Source organism: Muscardinus avellanarius (assembly GCF_963383645.1).
Source record: "Muscardinus avellanarius genome assembly, chromosome: 9".
Classification (NCBI taxonomy): domain Eukaryota; kingdom Metazoa; phylum Chordata; class Mammalia; order Rodentia; family Gliridae; genus Muscardinus; species Muscardinus avellanarius.
In genome coordinates, this window is record NC_137795.1 from 111,969,262 (window position 1) to 111,987,089 (window position 17,828).

The 17,828-nt window shown below is 46.7% G+C and overlaps 1 protein-coding gene across 5 annotated transcripts in view; it reads left to right on the forward strand.

The window, feature by feature from the left end:
* DPP6 (dipeptidyl peptidase like 6) overlaps positions 1-17,828 on the forward strand; it is a gene marked incomplete at both ends in the record, with an annotated part of 1,069,233 nt that overhangs the window by 1,024,649 nt on the left and 26,756 nt on the right. For all 5 annotated transcript variants that reach the window (XM_080701136.1, XM_080701138.1, XM_080701135.1 and 2 more), the window contains one exon: positions 13,589-13,636. In XM_080701136.1, the coding sequence (XP_080557262.1) occupies positions 13,589-13,636 (48 nt within the window). The remainder of the gene's footprint in view (positions 1-13,588; positions 13,637-17,828) is intronic.

The following is a 17,828-nucleotide window of genomic DNA, read 5'->3' on the forward strand; positions in this document are numbered from 1 at the left end:
GAGGGCACGGCACATCTGGGCATCACCATCCAATGCTGGGGGTCGTCTTTGAGATGAGCAATGACATTACTTCCATTCTACAAGTGAAAAAACGAAAGACTGGCTAGTTAAGTAACTAGCTCAAGTCTGCTGAACTAACTCATTAAAGTAACTGGCTCAAGTCAACTGAGTTAGCCAATCAGCTGAGCGTGGCCACTAAGGCTTCCTCCTACTTTATAATAAAGAAATGTCTGTGACCAGTGGCCACAGGGAGGGGCTGTGGAGCTCGGCGAGAGATAGATGGCATCAGGCCAGGCTGCGTGGGCTTAAATGCAGTACAACCACGTACAGTTCTGTGCCTTGGTTTACACACTTGCCAAATGGCAACAGTTCCGATTCCGTGGGTTATTTTAGGGAATCAAGGAGTCAGTGCATGCAAAGTGCATAGACTGTGCAGCAGATGGTTAGCCTGGTGCAACCCGTAGCCCCGTCTCTGTGGTGGCTCTCGTGATCACACAGGAAGGGGTACTCAGAACAGCACTGCAGAGGTGTTGGGTGTAGCTGGCACCGGAGGACAGGAGGGAAGGGCAGTACCTGGAAAGTCTGAACCGTAAGAGTGCCACGGTCCTGTTGGGGCAGCACCAAGGGCGTGGCTGCGGAGAGTGGGCATTATAGCAAGCACCGACTTGGGAGCCTAGTGAGGACCCAGCGTGGGGTTGGGAGGGAGCGAGTGCTGGACTAGCTTGGTTCAAAAGCTGCGGTTTGCGCCCTTCGGCCTTGAGTCCAGAAGGAAGAGTGCGTATTGTAGCTCAAGTGGGTCCTGCCCAGTGCGAGGGACTCCGTCCCCCTGCACACAGATCTGTCACTGGTGCCTGAAAGATAACTGAGAAGGGACCACCACCCTTCGGACAGACGCCCAGCATGTGGCAGCGGGTCCCAGAGACACCCTCTGTGTGAAGACTGTGTGCACCCCGTGGACCGCTCATCAGGGAGGAAGACCAACAGGAAGCCTCAGGCCAATGAGAAAGCAGAATCCAACCGGGACCAGCCTCCACGGGCCCATGGGCCTCCCGCCAGCTGAAGACCTGTCCTGGGTTGAGATCTGATTAGACTGAAAAGCAGAAACTCTCCAACAATCAGTTCTCAGATAATGACTAGAAGGGGCTCAGTGTCCTCACGGGCCATGATGTGTACATCCAGACAAGTACGGGCCTTCCCTGGAAGCTGAGCACGTGTTCCATGAAAAGGATATTCTCAGAGTTTCTTGGGACTAATATAACAATCTCTGTGGGATGGGCATGAGGACACACACCTATAATCCCAGTACTTGCTGGGGGGGGGGGCTGCAACAGGAGGATCACAGGCTCAAAGCGAGCCTCAACAACTTAGGCGAAACCCTGCTTCAAAAAATAAAAGTAAGCCAGGCACACACCTGTTGCCCCAGTACTTGGGAGGCTGAGACAGGCTGGCTAAAGACTAGCTCCTGGTAACTTGGTGAGACCTTGTCTTAAGAAACAAAAATAGAAAGAACTAGAGGTGCAGCTCCATGGTAGAATGTCCCTGAAGTCAGTCTCCAGTACCAAAAAAAAAAATGAAAAAAATGAAATAATCCTCATGCTCCAGCTCACAAGGGATATCTCCTGTTGTGTGCATCAGTTATTGATGGTGTTTCTGGCACATCAGACTCCCAGGACCTGCATTACAAGCTTGGCTTGCATGGGCTTGCACAGTTTTCAGAAGGGAAAGCTTGCATCTAAAATTGGCAGCTCTATGGCCAGGTGGCTGTGGTGGCAAAGCCTCCCAGCTGACTTCACCACGTGGACCATTTTCTGAGGATGTACACTGTGAATGAATTATTTATTCATTCGCTTAATCAGCAACTATCAGTTGGCCGCTTGCTATTAATAAGTCACTGTACATTTTCCCATGTGGGACTCAAAGCTGTGTAAAAGACAGTAGGTTCCTAAGATGCAAGAACGGCTGAAGACCTGGGATGCAGATACTATCGTTGGAAATCAAATTGCAACTTATTACAGTGATTGAAAATCATGGCAGGCCTTCTGAAACCACAGTGTGGCAGGCTGTGATAAACGCTATGACAACGTGACAGTCAGGACGGTGCCAGGAGCTTCGAGAAGTGGACAGAGAAGAGCCCAGACAGGAGCAGAGACCCCGGTCCAGTGTATCCCAACTCTGCAGGCACGAAGCCAGCACCCTAGAAGCACTGCACATTTTCCCATAGGTTTGCCTCATCCCACAAAACCAATAAAGCTCAGCTGCACCCTTCCTACTTTGAATTCTGTGAAACCCCTGAAAACCTCACCGGTATTGACATGTACGTGTGTCGGAAAAATTGATGTCGGGGCTTTCATACGGACTCTGCTGAGACCCAGAGCTTTTATGAAGCAACTACCCAAAGGAACCCGCTGAATTTCAAGTCTAGGCAGAAGCTCCGCCCTTTTGTTTATCTATTCCCTGTGATTAGGAAGCTTCTCTTCCTTGCTGCCTGTCAAAGCCCTAAGAGTAACTGATCTCCAAAGCAAGACGCCGCACGCGGCGTCCACGGGCAGCGTGATGACTTCCCTCGCTTGTGTGAGTGTCTAACAACCCACCCGCTCCCGGGACCCCGCTGAGCATTGCCGCTAAGCCTACTTCCCGGGAAACAGAATCACTTTCAAGTTCCCTGGACACGAAATCGGATTGAAGCAAAACTAAATGCCGTGGTGCATGTTGGGGAGGGGCTAAATCCCAGGTTTGATGTCAGCGATAAGAAGGTTTCAAAATCAAATGGCACTGAGACCTGTCTGCTGTGTTGACTAGCAAATGCTGTCTTTGGAACAAATATTTTAATTATCTGTAGAGTTCTGGTAGCTGCGCTAGCTCCCTGTTTATTAGTATGATAATATCGCCTCCGTGTATACACTGTATATATCAGGCATACATAATTCATGAGCTGGCAAATAAAGAGATCTGGAGTCTGTGTAACCCGGCTGTTGCCAATTATCTCTCTCGGCCAGAGCGATCCTCTCCCGCCTGCGCCCAGCTGCTCCTCGGAAGCACTCATCGGCGCTTGGGGACATGCGTGGGGCGGCCTGGCTACCTGAGTCTTCCCTGTTTGCACATGAGGAGGTGAGCCTCAGGTGGAAGTGACCCACCACCTCAGGATTCCCGGAGGACAGGGATCAGAGGAAGAAGGAAGACGGACGTCATCTCTATGAGTGTTGTTTATTTTGATGATTGTTTTCCTTTTAAAATTCTGGGTCCTTTTTTAATCAAGTCATGCTCATCTGTAACTGTCATTTCTCCATCTAAAGAAGCAGGTGCGAACTAACGTTCTCCAGTGAAGGGGGCTGGAAACCAGAGGCACGGACGTAAATCTTTTCTGTTTGCCAGTCTCTTGTCTCACTCAAAGCTTTGCTTTTAATGTAATATGAATGTTTGCCCTTCTGTCCACCAGGTCTTTACTGGCCAAAAAAAAAAAAAAAAAAAAACTACCATACATGTTGGTAATAAATTCTCTAGCTTTGCTTTGCTTATTTTCCATTTAAGGAACAATATAAATTTGGAAGCCAGATATTTAACTTGAGCCAAAACAGTATCTGTCACTGGCCGATGTTTTTACAGGCCAAATGTTGTTTTTGTGGCCCTCTGTTTGTAGGCAGAGGCTGAGCAAACATGATTGGTTTTCTTTAAGCCTCTGTGTTTTTTCTGTGTGCCCAAGGCACGCCAGCCCTAAGATGGACTCTCACTGAGGCTCTAAAAAGTATTAGGACGGAGCAAAGTGAATCATGGGACATGTTCGTCTCTACACATATGTTTTCGCAGATGCTCACTCACGTGGCTCTGGGAGCGCATATAGAAAGAAAAGTGTACACAAATAGAACTAGATCGCCAGGCGTGGTGGTGCACACTTGTAATCCCAGCATTCGGGAGGCTGAGACAGGAGGATTGTGGTTCACAGACAGCCTCAGCTACTTAGTGAGGCCCTCTGCAACTCAGTGAGCCCCTGTTTCAAAACAAAGAATAAAAAATAGGGCTGAGGGTATAGCTCGGAGGTAGAATGCCCCTGGTTCCATCCCCAGTACTGCAATATATATATATATATATATATATATATATATATATATATATATTATATGCATATTTGACCTGATTGACAGAGGGATCTTCAATGAATCTAATGATATGCTTCCATCACCCAGGACTAGATGAAAGCAAAGGACCAGGGGGATGGACTGAGAAGGGACAGAGCAGAACCTGCTTCTCCTCCTCCCTCCTCCGTGCCTTCTCCTTTGGACTGAGAAGAGCACCTTCTTCTCCAAGTGGGTGCAAGCCAGCCCCTTTCCTGCTCCCCACGCCCACCAGGCAGTATTTATGTCTCAGAGGAGATTCCAAACACACGAGTCTAATGTCCAGACGAGGGCACGCCTGCTACCCGCAGGGTGAGGAGGCTGTGAGGTATCTCTAACGCACCACCACAGCATCTGGCACAGAATAAAGGACATGTTGGCCACTATGTTTTTTGCTGAGTCTGATATCACTCTCATTAATGTGTAGCTCACACCCCAGCCTTACACACTCAAGACCCAGGGAAGGAAGGTCCTTGCCAGAGCCACAGAGGTGGCACAGAGCTGCGGCGAGCTCCAGGGCTCCCGTTCACTTCCCTGCTTATGGGGTGGATGTGAGGACCCCGGCTCCGCAGAGGCACCCCTGGTGATCTGCTGACCACGGAGCATCAGCGGGTATTTGTGTGTCAGCCAGTCTTCCCTCCCGGACTCTGAATTCCCTGGTGGCAGATATCGTGTCTGTTTTCCCTGGACCTAGTACTGTGCCTTATATGGGGTAGCACAGCAATGCGTATCTGTTGGATGTAGTTACATGCAAGCAAAAAGAAGCTGCAGCCAGGCGTGGCGTGGTGGCGCACGCTTGTAAACCCAGCACTGGGAGGCTGGGACTGGAGGACTACGGTTCGCGGCAGCTACTTAGCAAGGCCCTTTGCAACTCAGTGAGGCCCCATTTCAAAAGATAAGACTAAAAGCTAGGACTGGGGGTGTAGCTTGGAGATACAATGCCCCTCGATTCCATCCCCAGTACTGCAAAAAAGAAGAAGCTGTAAATATGAGTTGTCAGAAGAATAGCAGCTAAACAGAGCCCCTTAAGGCTCTGGACACCCACAAGGTCCAAAGCAAATTGTCCAGGTTTTGCCCACAGCAGCCTGTGTATGCCGCTCAGAGTCCTTGGTCTCAGGCAGTGTGACAAATGGCAAAAGCCGTCTTTTGTACAAGACAAGTCTGAACTGAAGATAAGTTAGTGTTTGGCCAGATGGGCAGAAGACTGCTTGGATGAAGAGGAGGAGGACAAGCAAAGACCAGTGTAAAATGTAATGATGAAAACCCACAAACCTCATTAGTGACAGTATTCTAACGGGTTAAAACAGGCTTAGTGCGCTCCCTTGTAGGTCCCAAGCCCCTCCCAGTTTCTGAGCCTGTGGTCAAGGTGGTTAGCCTGCTCCTTTGTGTCTGAGAGAAACCTAGGTAAGTACTAATGTGGGTCTGGACCAAGTATCACATCTCAAATATCTGATTTCAATCACAAATCTCAAATATCTGTTTCCAATTATAAATCTCAAATATATAATTCCAATTACAAATCTCAAACATCTGATTTCAATTCCTCCTACTTGTTCTTGTTTCTTAGGAGAAAATTCACTTTGATTTAAATGTTTTTCTGTATTATCTACCAATTTTCCAAAAAATATATCTACTACGGAGATCTCAAAGCCAGTGGGTGTTGCTGTAATTCACACAGAACAGTGGGTATAGGCCACTGAGCCCCAGGAGAGCGCCAGGGCACTGGGCACCGCAGACGTCATGGACCAGGGACAGGAGGATCTCACCTCGGGCAGGAATCCTCCAGATAGGTTGGAAGGGATTAGGTTATAATCGATAGGTATAGAATGAATGTAATGAGCCGCCTTTCAGCTTCTGTATAGAATCCTCTTTCATGGAAGTTTTTATTGGCATATTTGACCAATCTAAAGAAGTATGCTCTATTAACAGCAAAGATGGCTAGCTTGGGTTGCAGCTCTCAGCCATTTAGAATTTAGATGCTGTAAATAGCGACACTTGGTAGAACTATCAGGACACTCTTGGTATTGACAGAGAGGCGGTAACCCGCATTATTAAAAATGGGACACAAAGAGTGTTCTCAAGAGAGCTCCCCTTGGCCTCATTTAAATTTGCTATCTTGATGTGCTACGCCAAGCATGCGCTTAGGTCATTCCCAGTCAAGCATGACTCAGAGCACGCATCACATCCTGAGCGGGGCTCTCCCTCCCAGGTAGGGCAGACTCCACCCAGGGACGCCAGTGGGTGTGTGTCTTTCTGTCTGCATGGATGGAGGAAAAATGGTTACATTTTTAAAGGTTTTAGTTCAGCATAATTATCTCTATCATTTATATTGTTGGCATTTTGAAAGAACACAGGAGAAATCTGCACAGCAGGTGGTAAAGATCAAAGTAGGATCCGTTAGTCTCGGAAAATCGAGGGCTGACTGTTTTCTCCCATAAGTGGAAACTAGAGAGAAAATAGGAAAGGACTTCAGATAAATGAGGGGAGAGGCCGGTAGAATAGGGGGAGGGGCTGAAAGGGGGGTCGAGGGATGCACCGCACAGATCACGCTGTGTCCATATGTGACGGCATCGCTGCCAGTCTCACCCACGTGGGAGGGAGAAGGGCGAGCTGGGGATGCAGAGGGGTTGCGCCAAGAGCTGTGAGCAGGTGTGTTTGCTCCACTTTGAACTTCAGGATGGTGTATAACTACAATGCACCGATTAGAGAAGCAGAGAGAGACAGAGACAGAGAGAAAACATCAATGCAGCTTAAAATGGCACCAAGAATGGGAAAAGAAAATTTGAAGACAAAACATACCCAAGAAATACAAATGACCAGAAAACATGAAAAGATGTCCAACTGCACTCAAAAATTTTAAGATATTTGGCAATTAGAGAAACAAAAATATTTTTGTGTGTGTGGTACTGGGAGTGGAACCCAGGGGCTTTTCTACCTCTGGGCTATACTCCCAGACCTATTTTTTTTATATTTTATTTGGAAACAGGGTCTCACTAAGTTGCTGAGGGCCTCACTCAGTAGCTGAGTCTGGCTTCGAACCTGTGCGATCCTCCTGTCTCAGCCTCCCAGGCACTGGGATTACAAGTGGACGCCCGGCTGAAGCAAAACTATTTTAAATGAAGCTGGGCATAATGGCGCATGCCTGTCATCCTAGTGTTGGGGAGGATGAGACAGGAGGATGACAAGTTGGAGGCTGGCTCAGCAAGCTGGTGAGAACATCAGCTGCTGAAGACATACTGTTTCAAATAAAATATAAAATAATGCTGGGAGTGCAGCTCAGAGGTAGAATGCCCCTGGGTTTAATCCCAGTACCCCCCCCCAAAAAAAAAACCTTTTAATGGTTACTAGACCTCCATACACTATTAAGCAGGAAGGTAACTGGGCAATATTTGTTAAAATGTACAATGTTTCTACATTCACTAGTAGATGATGTTACAAACCCCAAGTTTCACTAGCCCTGCCTGTAAGGCCTTCACCACCCCCTACTGCTGCAGGACATGCAGCCTCCTCAGGACGTAGGACTGTTCCCGTTCCATCAGACTGTGACTCGGCCAGGTGATGAGCATGGGCCAAGGTCACGAGAGTAGACATGGCTACCCTGTGCCGGGACATTTCTTATTTTTTATTTTTTTGCAGTACTGGGATGGAACCGAGGGGCTTTCTACCCCTGGCCTACACTCTCAGACCTATTTTATTTTTTATTTAGAAACAGGGTCTCACTGAGTTGCTGAGAGCCTCACTGAGTAACTGAGGCTGGCTTCGAACCTGAGCGCTCCTCCTGTCTCAGCCACCCATGCGCAGGGATTACAAGCGTGCGCCACCACGCCTGGCACATTTAAGAGCCACCATGCACTTCTGCAAGCCCCTCTCTCCCTTCCCTTTAACACCAGCCCAGTACGCACTATGTAAAGGCAGATGTACTGGGGGTTCTGGAAAGAAGACAAGGGTGGAGAGAGTGCTTCAGTGCAGACCCTTTACCAGGGAGAGTGGCTGCAAGAGCAACCTTGCTCAGTTAAAGCACTGAGATCAGGGGCTGTTGTATTTGAAACTAAGAGCACATCTAATGAAAGTTTACTGTCAGACCTTTTATACCCAGCACAACAGTGCTGCTAACTTGCCTCACCAACACTTAGAGTCTTACTTGGGCACAGATCTGGGTGAGAGGGCTTTGGGCAACACTGCTTATGATAGCAAACAGCAGAGGGAAACAGCCACATCTTCATCAGTAGATAATAAGGAGATTGTGGTATATCCACATAACAGTACTATGCATCTCCTTAAGAAGTGAAGTTGATGGCTTTGTAGGTTTATTCGTGATGGTATAGCACGGTATTCACCACTCTGCAACTTCATATCCCACATTTGTCCAGGTCAGTGGATATGTATCTACTGGTGCATTTTGGTAAGCTCCAAAACATCCTGCCCTGAGAATCACTGCGTCTTATCCACCCTCCTGCCGATCAGCAGCTGAGCGCTTTCCAACTTGCTGTCTGTACTGGTCGCTGTGTAAACACACCCCCTGTGCCCAGCTGCAGGGCTCCCCTGAGCTGTCTTCCCAGGAGTGGACTCAGCAGGACACACACACACACGAGAACTTTCAAATCCCACAGATGTCGCTAAATTATCCTCCAAAGTAACTGTCCCTACTCATGTTGCCTCCTACTCTGCCGCTGTCAGACTGTACCCCATGACTGTACAAATTATGCTAAATTGAGACTCAATCTATTATATATACTACAGCATACAGTATACTGTGGGTGGCATTTTTCTCTTAGCAAGGTTTAAGAATAGAGTTTATTGTTATTAAGCATAGTCATCATGTAGTGTAATACATGTCTTAAACTTATTCCTCTTGTTGAACTGAAGTTTTATATCCTCTGACCAGTGTCTCTTAACACTTCCCGCCCTGGTAACCACCGTCCTTGTCTCCACTTCTGTAAGTTTAATATTTTTACAATCTGTAAATGAGGTCACGTGATACCTGTCACTCTGTACCTGACTTATGTCCCCTAGCATAATGTCCTGCAGTTTTTATCCATGTTGTCACAAAAACCACACCAGAATTGCTTAAGGCTGACTCCTGCTCCATCTGTTCATCTCCCGATAGACCCCTAGGTCATTTCCAGATCTCAGCTCCTACGAACAGTGAGTAGGTGTCTGTTCACCTACAATTTCATTTCCTTTGGGTATGTACCCAGTAAGGTGCCAGCTAGATCACAGTAGTTCTATTTTTAGCTTTCTCAGAAACCTTCATACTCTTTCCCATAATGTCTGCCCTGATTTACATTCCCATCTCTAGTACACAAGGTCTCCCTTTTCTCCACGTTCTCTCCAACACTAATCTTTTGTCTTTGATGATAAGCGCTCCCCGGCGAGGGGTGGTACCTGGGTGGCTTTGATTTGCCTTTCCGTAACTCATAACTTGTGATGTTGAACATTGTTCATCTGTCAGCTGGACGTTTGCATATCTTCTTTCAAGAAATGCCTGTTCAGATCCTCTGCCCTCGTTTTAATCAGGTTATTCCTGTTCTTAAAGTTCATTATGTTTTGAATACTAGCTCTGTGGTTTGCAGACGCTTCTCCCATCATAGGCCGTCTCCTCCTTCTGTTGACGGTCCCTGGCTGTGCAGGGCATTTAGTTAGATGCAATCCCACTTTTCTATTTTCCGTTTAGTTGCCTGTTCTCTTAGGTTCATGGTCAAAAAATAGCTGTGCAGACCAATGTTGTACAACTTCCTCCATGTTTTCTTCTAGTAGTTTTACAGAAGTTTTTAAAAGGATATAGGTGATATAAAAATATCTGTTATATCTTATGTTACAAATAATAACTAGCGCAAGTATAGTTTATACTGATATTTGGGGAAGCTTGTGCTTTTGCTTTTTTTTTTTTTTTTTGCAGAACTGGGGATGGAATCCAGGGACATTCTCTCTCCGAGCTACACCTCCAGCCCTATTTTTTATTCTTTATTTTGAAACAGGGTCTCACTGAGTTGCAGAGGGCCTCACTAAGTAGCTGAGGCTGTCCGCAAACCGCGATCCTCTGGTCTCAGCCTCCCGAATGCTGGGATTACAAGCCTGCGCCAGCACACCCAGCTTAAGCTTGCAGCTCTTTTTTTTTTTTTTTTTTTTTTTTTTTGGTGGTACTGGGGGTAGAACCCAGGGGCTCTCTACCTCTGGGCTATACTCTCAGACCTATTTTCTATTTTATTTGGAAACAGGGTCTCACTATGTTGCTGAGAGCCTCACTAAGTAGCTGAGGCTGGCTTCGAACCTGTGCGATCCTCCTGTCTCAGCCTCCCAAGCGCGGGGATTACAAGCATGCCCCACCACGCCCGGCTAAGCTTGCAGCTTTAACTGCAAATATTTTTATGTTATTTTTCTCTCTATGTTTAAAATATTTGCTTACATGTAAGTATGACTACCTGTATGCATATACACATTTTAGATGTATTGGGGTCAGTTCTGGGACGTATGGGCAGAACTGTTTACACTGGATGGTATTTTTGACTTTGTCATTTTATTCTTTCTTTTTTAGAAATATGTGTTAAATTCAGGAATTAAAAAAAATAAGAAGGCATTTCCCCAGGCTCAGCAACTTCCTTATTGTTTAGAAACAACGAAAGACTTAAATCTCTCTAAACTTGGGTTTTCACTTCTGTAGAATATGGTTAGAAACATCTATTTTTGCAGAACTGCTGAAAGGATTGGAGTAGAAATTATTCATATGAAACATCTAACAGTGTGCCTTTTACATAGTAAGCACTAAATAAATAAAAATTGCTTACATTATGAATACGGATGTAGGATATGCTCTGTTTGCAAATTTAACTACCTTGAAATGGCCAGAGGAAATAGATGTGGGCACTTTATTTCTCAATAACTGGTCTGTTCTTCGGCATGGATTCCTCCTGGGAAATAGATCTTAGAGCTAGAAAACTTAGTTTGCCTCAATAATTTCTTTACTTAACTCTCTTTCAGCTAGTACTGTCTCTTTGAGTATAAATACATACACCCTGAGATCAACACACACACACACACACACACACACACACACACACACACACACACACGCATTGCCAGAATTAGCAAATAAAATACAGGATTCCCAGTTAGTTTTGGATTTCAGATAAACAACAGATGATTTTTAGTAGTATGCCCTAAATTCTGCAAGGACATAGTGAGACAATATTTATTGTTTATCAGAGATTCACATGTAGCCAGGCACTCTTTCTTTTTAATCTGGCCATCTTATCTCTGGATAAATGGGGAAGGAGTATAGGAGTATAGCGTGGGGAAAAGGGCCCCTGGACCCCTCAGAGTTTGAACGTTTCCTAGATGACATCTGGGTCCAGTCCCTGGGCAATCATGCCTGGGCCCTGAAGTCCATGCTGCTATGGCCACAGTCTGTGCCTCACCATAGTCAGGACCCACCAGTCAATGTACCCCTGCTAACCCTGTTTCACCTCGCCTGCCAATGCCAAGGACTCTGCTTTTCCTGCTGCATCCTCTCTGGATCTGGACCAGGATGCCCACCCTGAGCATCTGCAGGAGGTCTCTAAGCCATGAAGGGATCCATCACAGGTCCCAGCCTCTCAGCTCAGCTACCTGCCACATGGGCCTGCAGGTTTGCTGGAAGTTTTGATTATGAGCCTGGATCTCTATCCAAATGGTCTGTGTTCTGTTTAGTATCCAAATAGTATGTGTTCTGTGCCCCCTACAAGTTCCAAGCACCCGAAAGCCCCTAACCAGAAGCAGAACAGGCAGCCACCCTAGCATAGTGACCCCATAATGGCTCTGCCTCCCTCCCACACAGCCCCCCAGCCTTCTCCACCCTCCTGTGTGCTCCACATGGCTCACCCAGCATCACTTAGCACATCTTCCCAGATACTGAAAATCCTAGCAGTGAATGAGATGGGTTCTGGACCACCATGGAGCCCGTGTCCGAGGACAGTTGAGAAGAATAAGCAAATATGCTGGTACACAGAATTCTAGGATCCTGACATCACAGCATGTTCAATGAGTTCTGTAAAGAGAAGGGGCAAAGAGAGGGGCCCATGGCTGGCTACACAAACATGGACAGATGTACTTTCAGACTGGGGGGTTAAAGAAGGCTTTTGAGCAAAGACTTAAATGAAAAGAGAAAGACAAGCCATGCTGATGTGAGGGGGAAGAGAGAACAGTCAGCCCCATGGAGCCAGCATGGCACACCTCAGACCCTGCAGGGCAGAAATAGCACAGAGGAGACCAGTGAGATGAGGGTAGAAAAGCCACCCTCCTGCCTCTACAGATGTTTCAATAAAGACATAAAAATAATTCAAAAAGCTCTTTTTTTTGGACTCTGTTAAGGAGATAAGAAAAGTCAACCTAGAGAGAGCTGACAGGGGCCACTTGCTCCTGAGTTGGGCCTTCTCACTTCCAAGATTGTAGCCGGCCTGGATCTGGGAGCTAGGGACTAAAAGCTTCAAGGGAAACTGATACACAACTTGACATTTCACAACATTCCTATTACATTAAAAAATGCATCAAAAGTATTACAAGAGATCAGAAAACAGAGAGGCTTCCTTCCTGGAGGATCCAGATAAGATGGATGTCTCTTTTAGACCACAGCTTGAGTAATTTTTTAGACTCAAGCCACCATGAGATTTGTGTCTGAATAGTAAAAATTAGGATACAAGGGTATAAACCAAATATAATGCTTCATAAAATGATGTTTTACGTCATTCCAGTAATCTCAAAATCTTTGCCAGGTGTGGTGGCACACGCTTGTAATCCCCGCACTTGGGAGGTGGAGACAGGAGGATCGTACTGGTTTGGAGCCAGCCTCGCTGGCTTAAGAGACCCTGTTTCCAAATAAAAAGTATAAAATAGGTCTGGGAGTGTAGCCTGGAGGTAGAAAGGCTTCCAGGAACCCCATTACCACCAAAAAATAAATAAATAAATAAATAAATAAATAATCAATCTTTGATGCTGCTCTTCAATGTCCAGTGAGGTTTTATCTTGGTAAGCTAGTTAAAAGTTGAAAGTATCATAGATGGAGAATGTGTTTACTACCCCTGACCTCCCACACCTCAAAGCTCATCCATGTGCATGGCAGAGACCGGTCACTTCCTCTGTGATCACACAGGTGGCAAGGGGTCCTGCTCACCGCCACTGACCAGCATCACAAGAGGGGATTGTAAGGTGTACTGCAGTGTGGGAAAAGACCCAGGTTTAGGGTGTAGCTTCTACCAATGCATACGGCTTTTGCACCATCATAAAGTAGAAGAATTAAGTTGAACCATTATCTGTATATGAATTGGGTTTCTGAGTGCAAAGGATAGAGATGCCTGTGGCTGCCCCTGGGCCTGGCCTCTGCCTCCTCCTGTTGCTAGCTTGTGCATGAAGTTGGGCTCTCTTTAGGCCATAGCACAGCTTATTTTCTCTTTTTGTTCCAAGCTGAACTAGTGACCTGTTTTGATTCTCTTCTGTGCCCAATACAGGTCCTGGAGTGCCTACAGTGACTGTCCACAACACCACAGATAAGAAAAGTAAGTGCTTGGATTCTTTTTCTTTTTTGAAAAAAAACTTGATCAGTGCATTATAATTTTACATCATAATGAGATGCAAGGTGATGCTCCTCTCTATGCGTATAGCACTTGGCGTGTTTCCCTTCATATCCCACCCCATTCTCCCCTGCCCCTCCCCAACACATGTTAGTGAGGTTGGTAGCGATAGCTCACATATGTACGTAGCGTAACTTGAACGGTCCCCTTCCCCAGCCTCCCTCCTCTAGCCCCTTCCTCTCTTCTCCTGGCCTCTCCTTGTTGATCTGAGGTCTCTTTTGTTTCCTGTTTTCGCTCCAGCTTCCATATATGAGAGAAAACACACAACTCTTGTCTTTCTGAGAGTGGCTGATCTCAGCATAATAGTCTCTAATTCCATCCATTTTCCTGCAAATGACATAGTTTTGTTCTTCTTTATGGCTGAATAGATTCCTGTGTGTGTGTGTGTGTGTGTGTGTGTGTGTGTGTGTACCACATTTTATTCATGTGTTTGTCTGTTGGTGGACACCTAGGTCGGTTCCGTAATTCAGCTGTTGTTAGTTGTGGTTGCTCTACACATGGCATGCATGTATCGCTACAGTACTGACCTTCATTCTCTTGGAAAGGTGCTGAGGAGCGGTATAACTGGTCTGTGGTGCTTCCATCTTAGTCTCTTGAGGAACCTCCGTACTGGTCTCTATAGTGGTTGAATTCATTGACAATCCCACCAACAGTATATAAGAGTTTCTGTTTCCCCACATCCTCGCCAGCATTTATTATTGTTTGTGTTCCTGAGGATTGCCATTCTAACTGGAGTTAGATGGGATCTCAGCACAGTTTAGATTTAAATCATCCTGAGACTGGGGAGGAAAACGCTCCATGAGATAATCCCATCTACATTTTCCTAATCAGAGACAGCGACCAGCCATGTCCTATGGTTCAGAATATACCTTACTGATGGCCAGTGCTGGTTAAATGCGCTGAAGGTGCAGGCCAGTGTTGCCCACCCCGCAGGTCCACAAACACCATCACAGTGCTGAGACTGGGCGGCCATTCCCCGGCTACCCAGGCCACGGTCTGGAATACTCTGAATGGAGCCCAAGCTGGATGTTCTTGGGGCTGTGCCTCGTGCTCCCTCTGGGATCCTCCTGCTGGAAGCCCAGGCTCAATGGGCCTTGGAGGCTCATCCGTCCTGTGGGTCTAGGACCCTCTCGTGGCGTGAAGGATCTGCACATCCCTGCTGCAGTAACTGTTAAAGAGAGTTTGCTTTGCTACTCATTAGGACCATAGGGAACCTATTCAGGACCATCATGGTAGATGTCAAGGCTCTTGTGATAAAGAAGAGAGATCAGGCCCAACCCCAAATGCAAGGACCGCTGGGGACACAGAGTTGCCAAGGGCGGACATCAGGGACAGGGGCTTCTTGGTAACTGACCTGACATGATCCCTGCTGGGCAGCCAGAGACTTCGACATCAGTGGTATTGGGAGGGTCTTGGTTAGACATCCAGCTGATCAGACATACGGGACGAAGAGGCTTGCTAAACCGACTCAGCAGGGTGCTTGCTAATGCTGGATGAAACGTGCCAAAAGCAGAGCAGAGGCCAGAGCTGAGGCCCAGCCGTGAGGACCCAGAGGAGTCTAGAGCAGGGAGGCCAAGCAGGGTCTCTGCCAACGCACGGCTGCCCAGAGTCTCTGGAGGAGCACACGGCAGCAAGCTGAGGGGTAGAGGGCACGCTCTCGGCCCCGTCCCTGGACCTTCTCTGCTCTCCCCAAGAAGCCTCTCCATTTCTCCCTACGCCCTTCCTTCTCACTGAGGTGTCATGGCCGGCACCCACCTCCCTGGCTAGAAGTCAAACCTCTGGCCACTTTCTGGTGAAAGAGTCTAAAACTAAGTGAAATTGATGTGGCTAAGGAGAGAGCATAAAGAAAATAATAATGATAGTCTGCCAAGCCACTGAGTAAGTTGAGAAATTCAAAATTCAGGCATCTGTAATAATAAAATAAGAAATGAATAAAGGGGTTATAATATGGCTTAAATGAGTGTGTGTGTGTGTGTGTGTGTGTGTGTGTGTGTGTGCTGGGGATGGAACCCAGGGGCATTCTACCTTCAAGCTACACCCCCAGCCCTATTTTTTTGTTTTTTATTTTGAAACAGGGTCTCACTAAGTTGTGGAGGGCCTCACTAAGTATCTGAGATCGGCCACGAACCCAAGTCCTCCTGTCTCAGCCTCCCACGTACTGGGATTACAAGTGTGCGCCACCACTCCTGGCTTGAAATGATTTCTTAAAATCCAGAAGTGGGCGTGAGAGGGGAGGGGAGTAAAAGCTGGCCAGGTGCCACGAGGGGCCTTAGTGTCCCCAGGGGTCAAGATGGACATGTACCTGCTCCCGGGATCTCCCCCAACCTCACTGGGGAGCCTGGGACGTCTGGGGATATGAGACATACATGTGATGGGTCAGCGGCCCCTGAAGGACTCGGGAGCGATTATCTGGGTTTCTCACCCACTGCAACCACTCAGGCTGTGAGGGGCCTCCCGTAGGGCTGGCCGTGGTGGGCCAGGACTTCCAACCAGGACTTGGCACCTGTGGGGCCAACAGACAGACCAGCGTGACAGTGCTTTTTCAACCAGTACCACACAAAAAAATCACTTGAGCTGGGCATGGTGGTTCACAACTATAATCCCAGTATTTGGGAGGCTGAAACATAAGGACCACAATTTTACGGCCAGTGTCAGCAACTTAGTGAGATTCTCAGCAATTCAACAAACCCTGCTTCAAAAAAAAATTGTGTGTGTGTGTGGTATCGGGGTTCCTGGAAACCCTTCTAACTCCAGGCTACACTCCCAGACCTATTTTATACTTTTTATTTGGAAACAGGGTCTCGTAAGCCAGCATGGCTGGCTTTGAACCTGTGTGATCCTCCTGTCTCCACCTCCCCAGTGCAGGGATTACAAGCGTGAGCCACCATGCCCGACTTTAAAAAAAATTTTTTTTTAAAGAGTTTGGTGTGTAGCGTGGAGGTACAGTGTCTCTGGGTTCAATTCCCAGTAAACACACACACACACACACACACACACACACACACACACACACACACAGGCTCATTGGTAAACCACTCTGATTTTCACTTAAAAATTCAACTTTTACACAGAGCCTTGACTGCATCTTGTCTCCCTAACAAAATGTGTGCTATCATTTTTAACACCTGCTCAAATGTAGGAGTACATGGATAATATACTGATACTTTGTAAGGTTTTTTCATTTCTTAAAAACTGGTGGTCTGGTGATTGAACAGAGTGGGTAGTGTGGTCGCCTGCACTCCACACGTCAGTCTCCTGGCTTCACTGTGGCACTGGTTATACCAGGCGTCACCCTGGGGTGAGGACAGGGACACAGGACTCCGGGAAATACTTTTTCAACTGCCTCTGAATCTATAGTTCATCCTTCCTTCCTTCCTTCATTTTCTTTCTTTCTTTCTCTTTCTTTCTTTCTTTCTTTCTTTCTTTCTTATGGTGCTGTGGTGCTGGGTATTGAACCTAGGGTCATTCTACTTCTGAGCTATACCCCCAGCCCTATTTTATTTTATATTTAGAAACAGGATCTTGCTAAGTTGCAAGAGAGCAACACTGAGTTGCTAAGGCTGGCTTCAAACCTGTGATTGTAAGCCGGGCGTGGTGGCACACACTTGTAATCCCAGCATTCAGGAGGCTGAGACAGCAGGATAGTGGTTTGTGGACAGCCTCAGCTGCTTAGTGAGGCCCTCTGCAACTTAGTGAGACCCTGTTTCAAAATAAAGAATAAAAAATAGGGCAGGGGGTATAGCTCAGAGTTCCAATGCCCCTGGGTTCCATCCCCAGACATACACACACACACATAAAAAAAAAAAAAACCTGTGATTTTCTTGTCTCAACCTCCTAAGTACTAGAATTAGAAGTGTGCATCACCATGCCTGGCTAATTATTTTAAATTTAAACATTCTTTTAGAAATGTATAGTCTAATAAAAACTCAAAAATATCTCTATTTTTAGGCTTTTAAACATGTTTGTGTGGTTCTTATTACAAAAGCCATTCACCTAAATATGCCTGTTTGTTTGGGAGGAGCCTATCAGTAGTCTGTGCGATAGCACCTGCACTTTGAGAAGGCATTTGACTTTTGAACTGCTTCCCAGCTGCCCGTGGTCACTACCGTGGGAATCC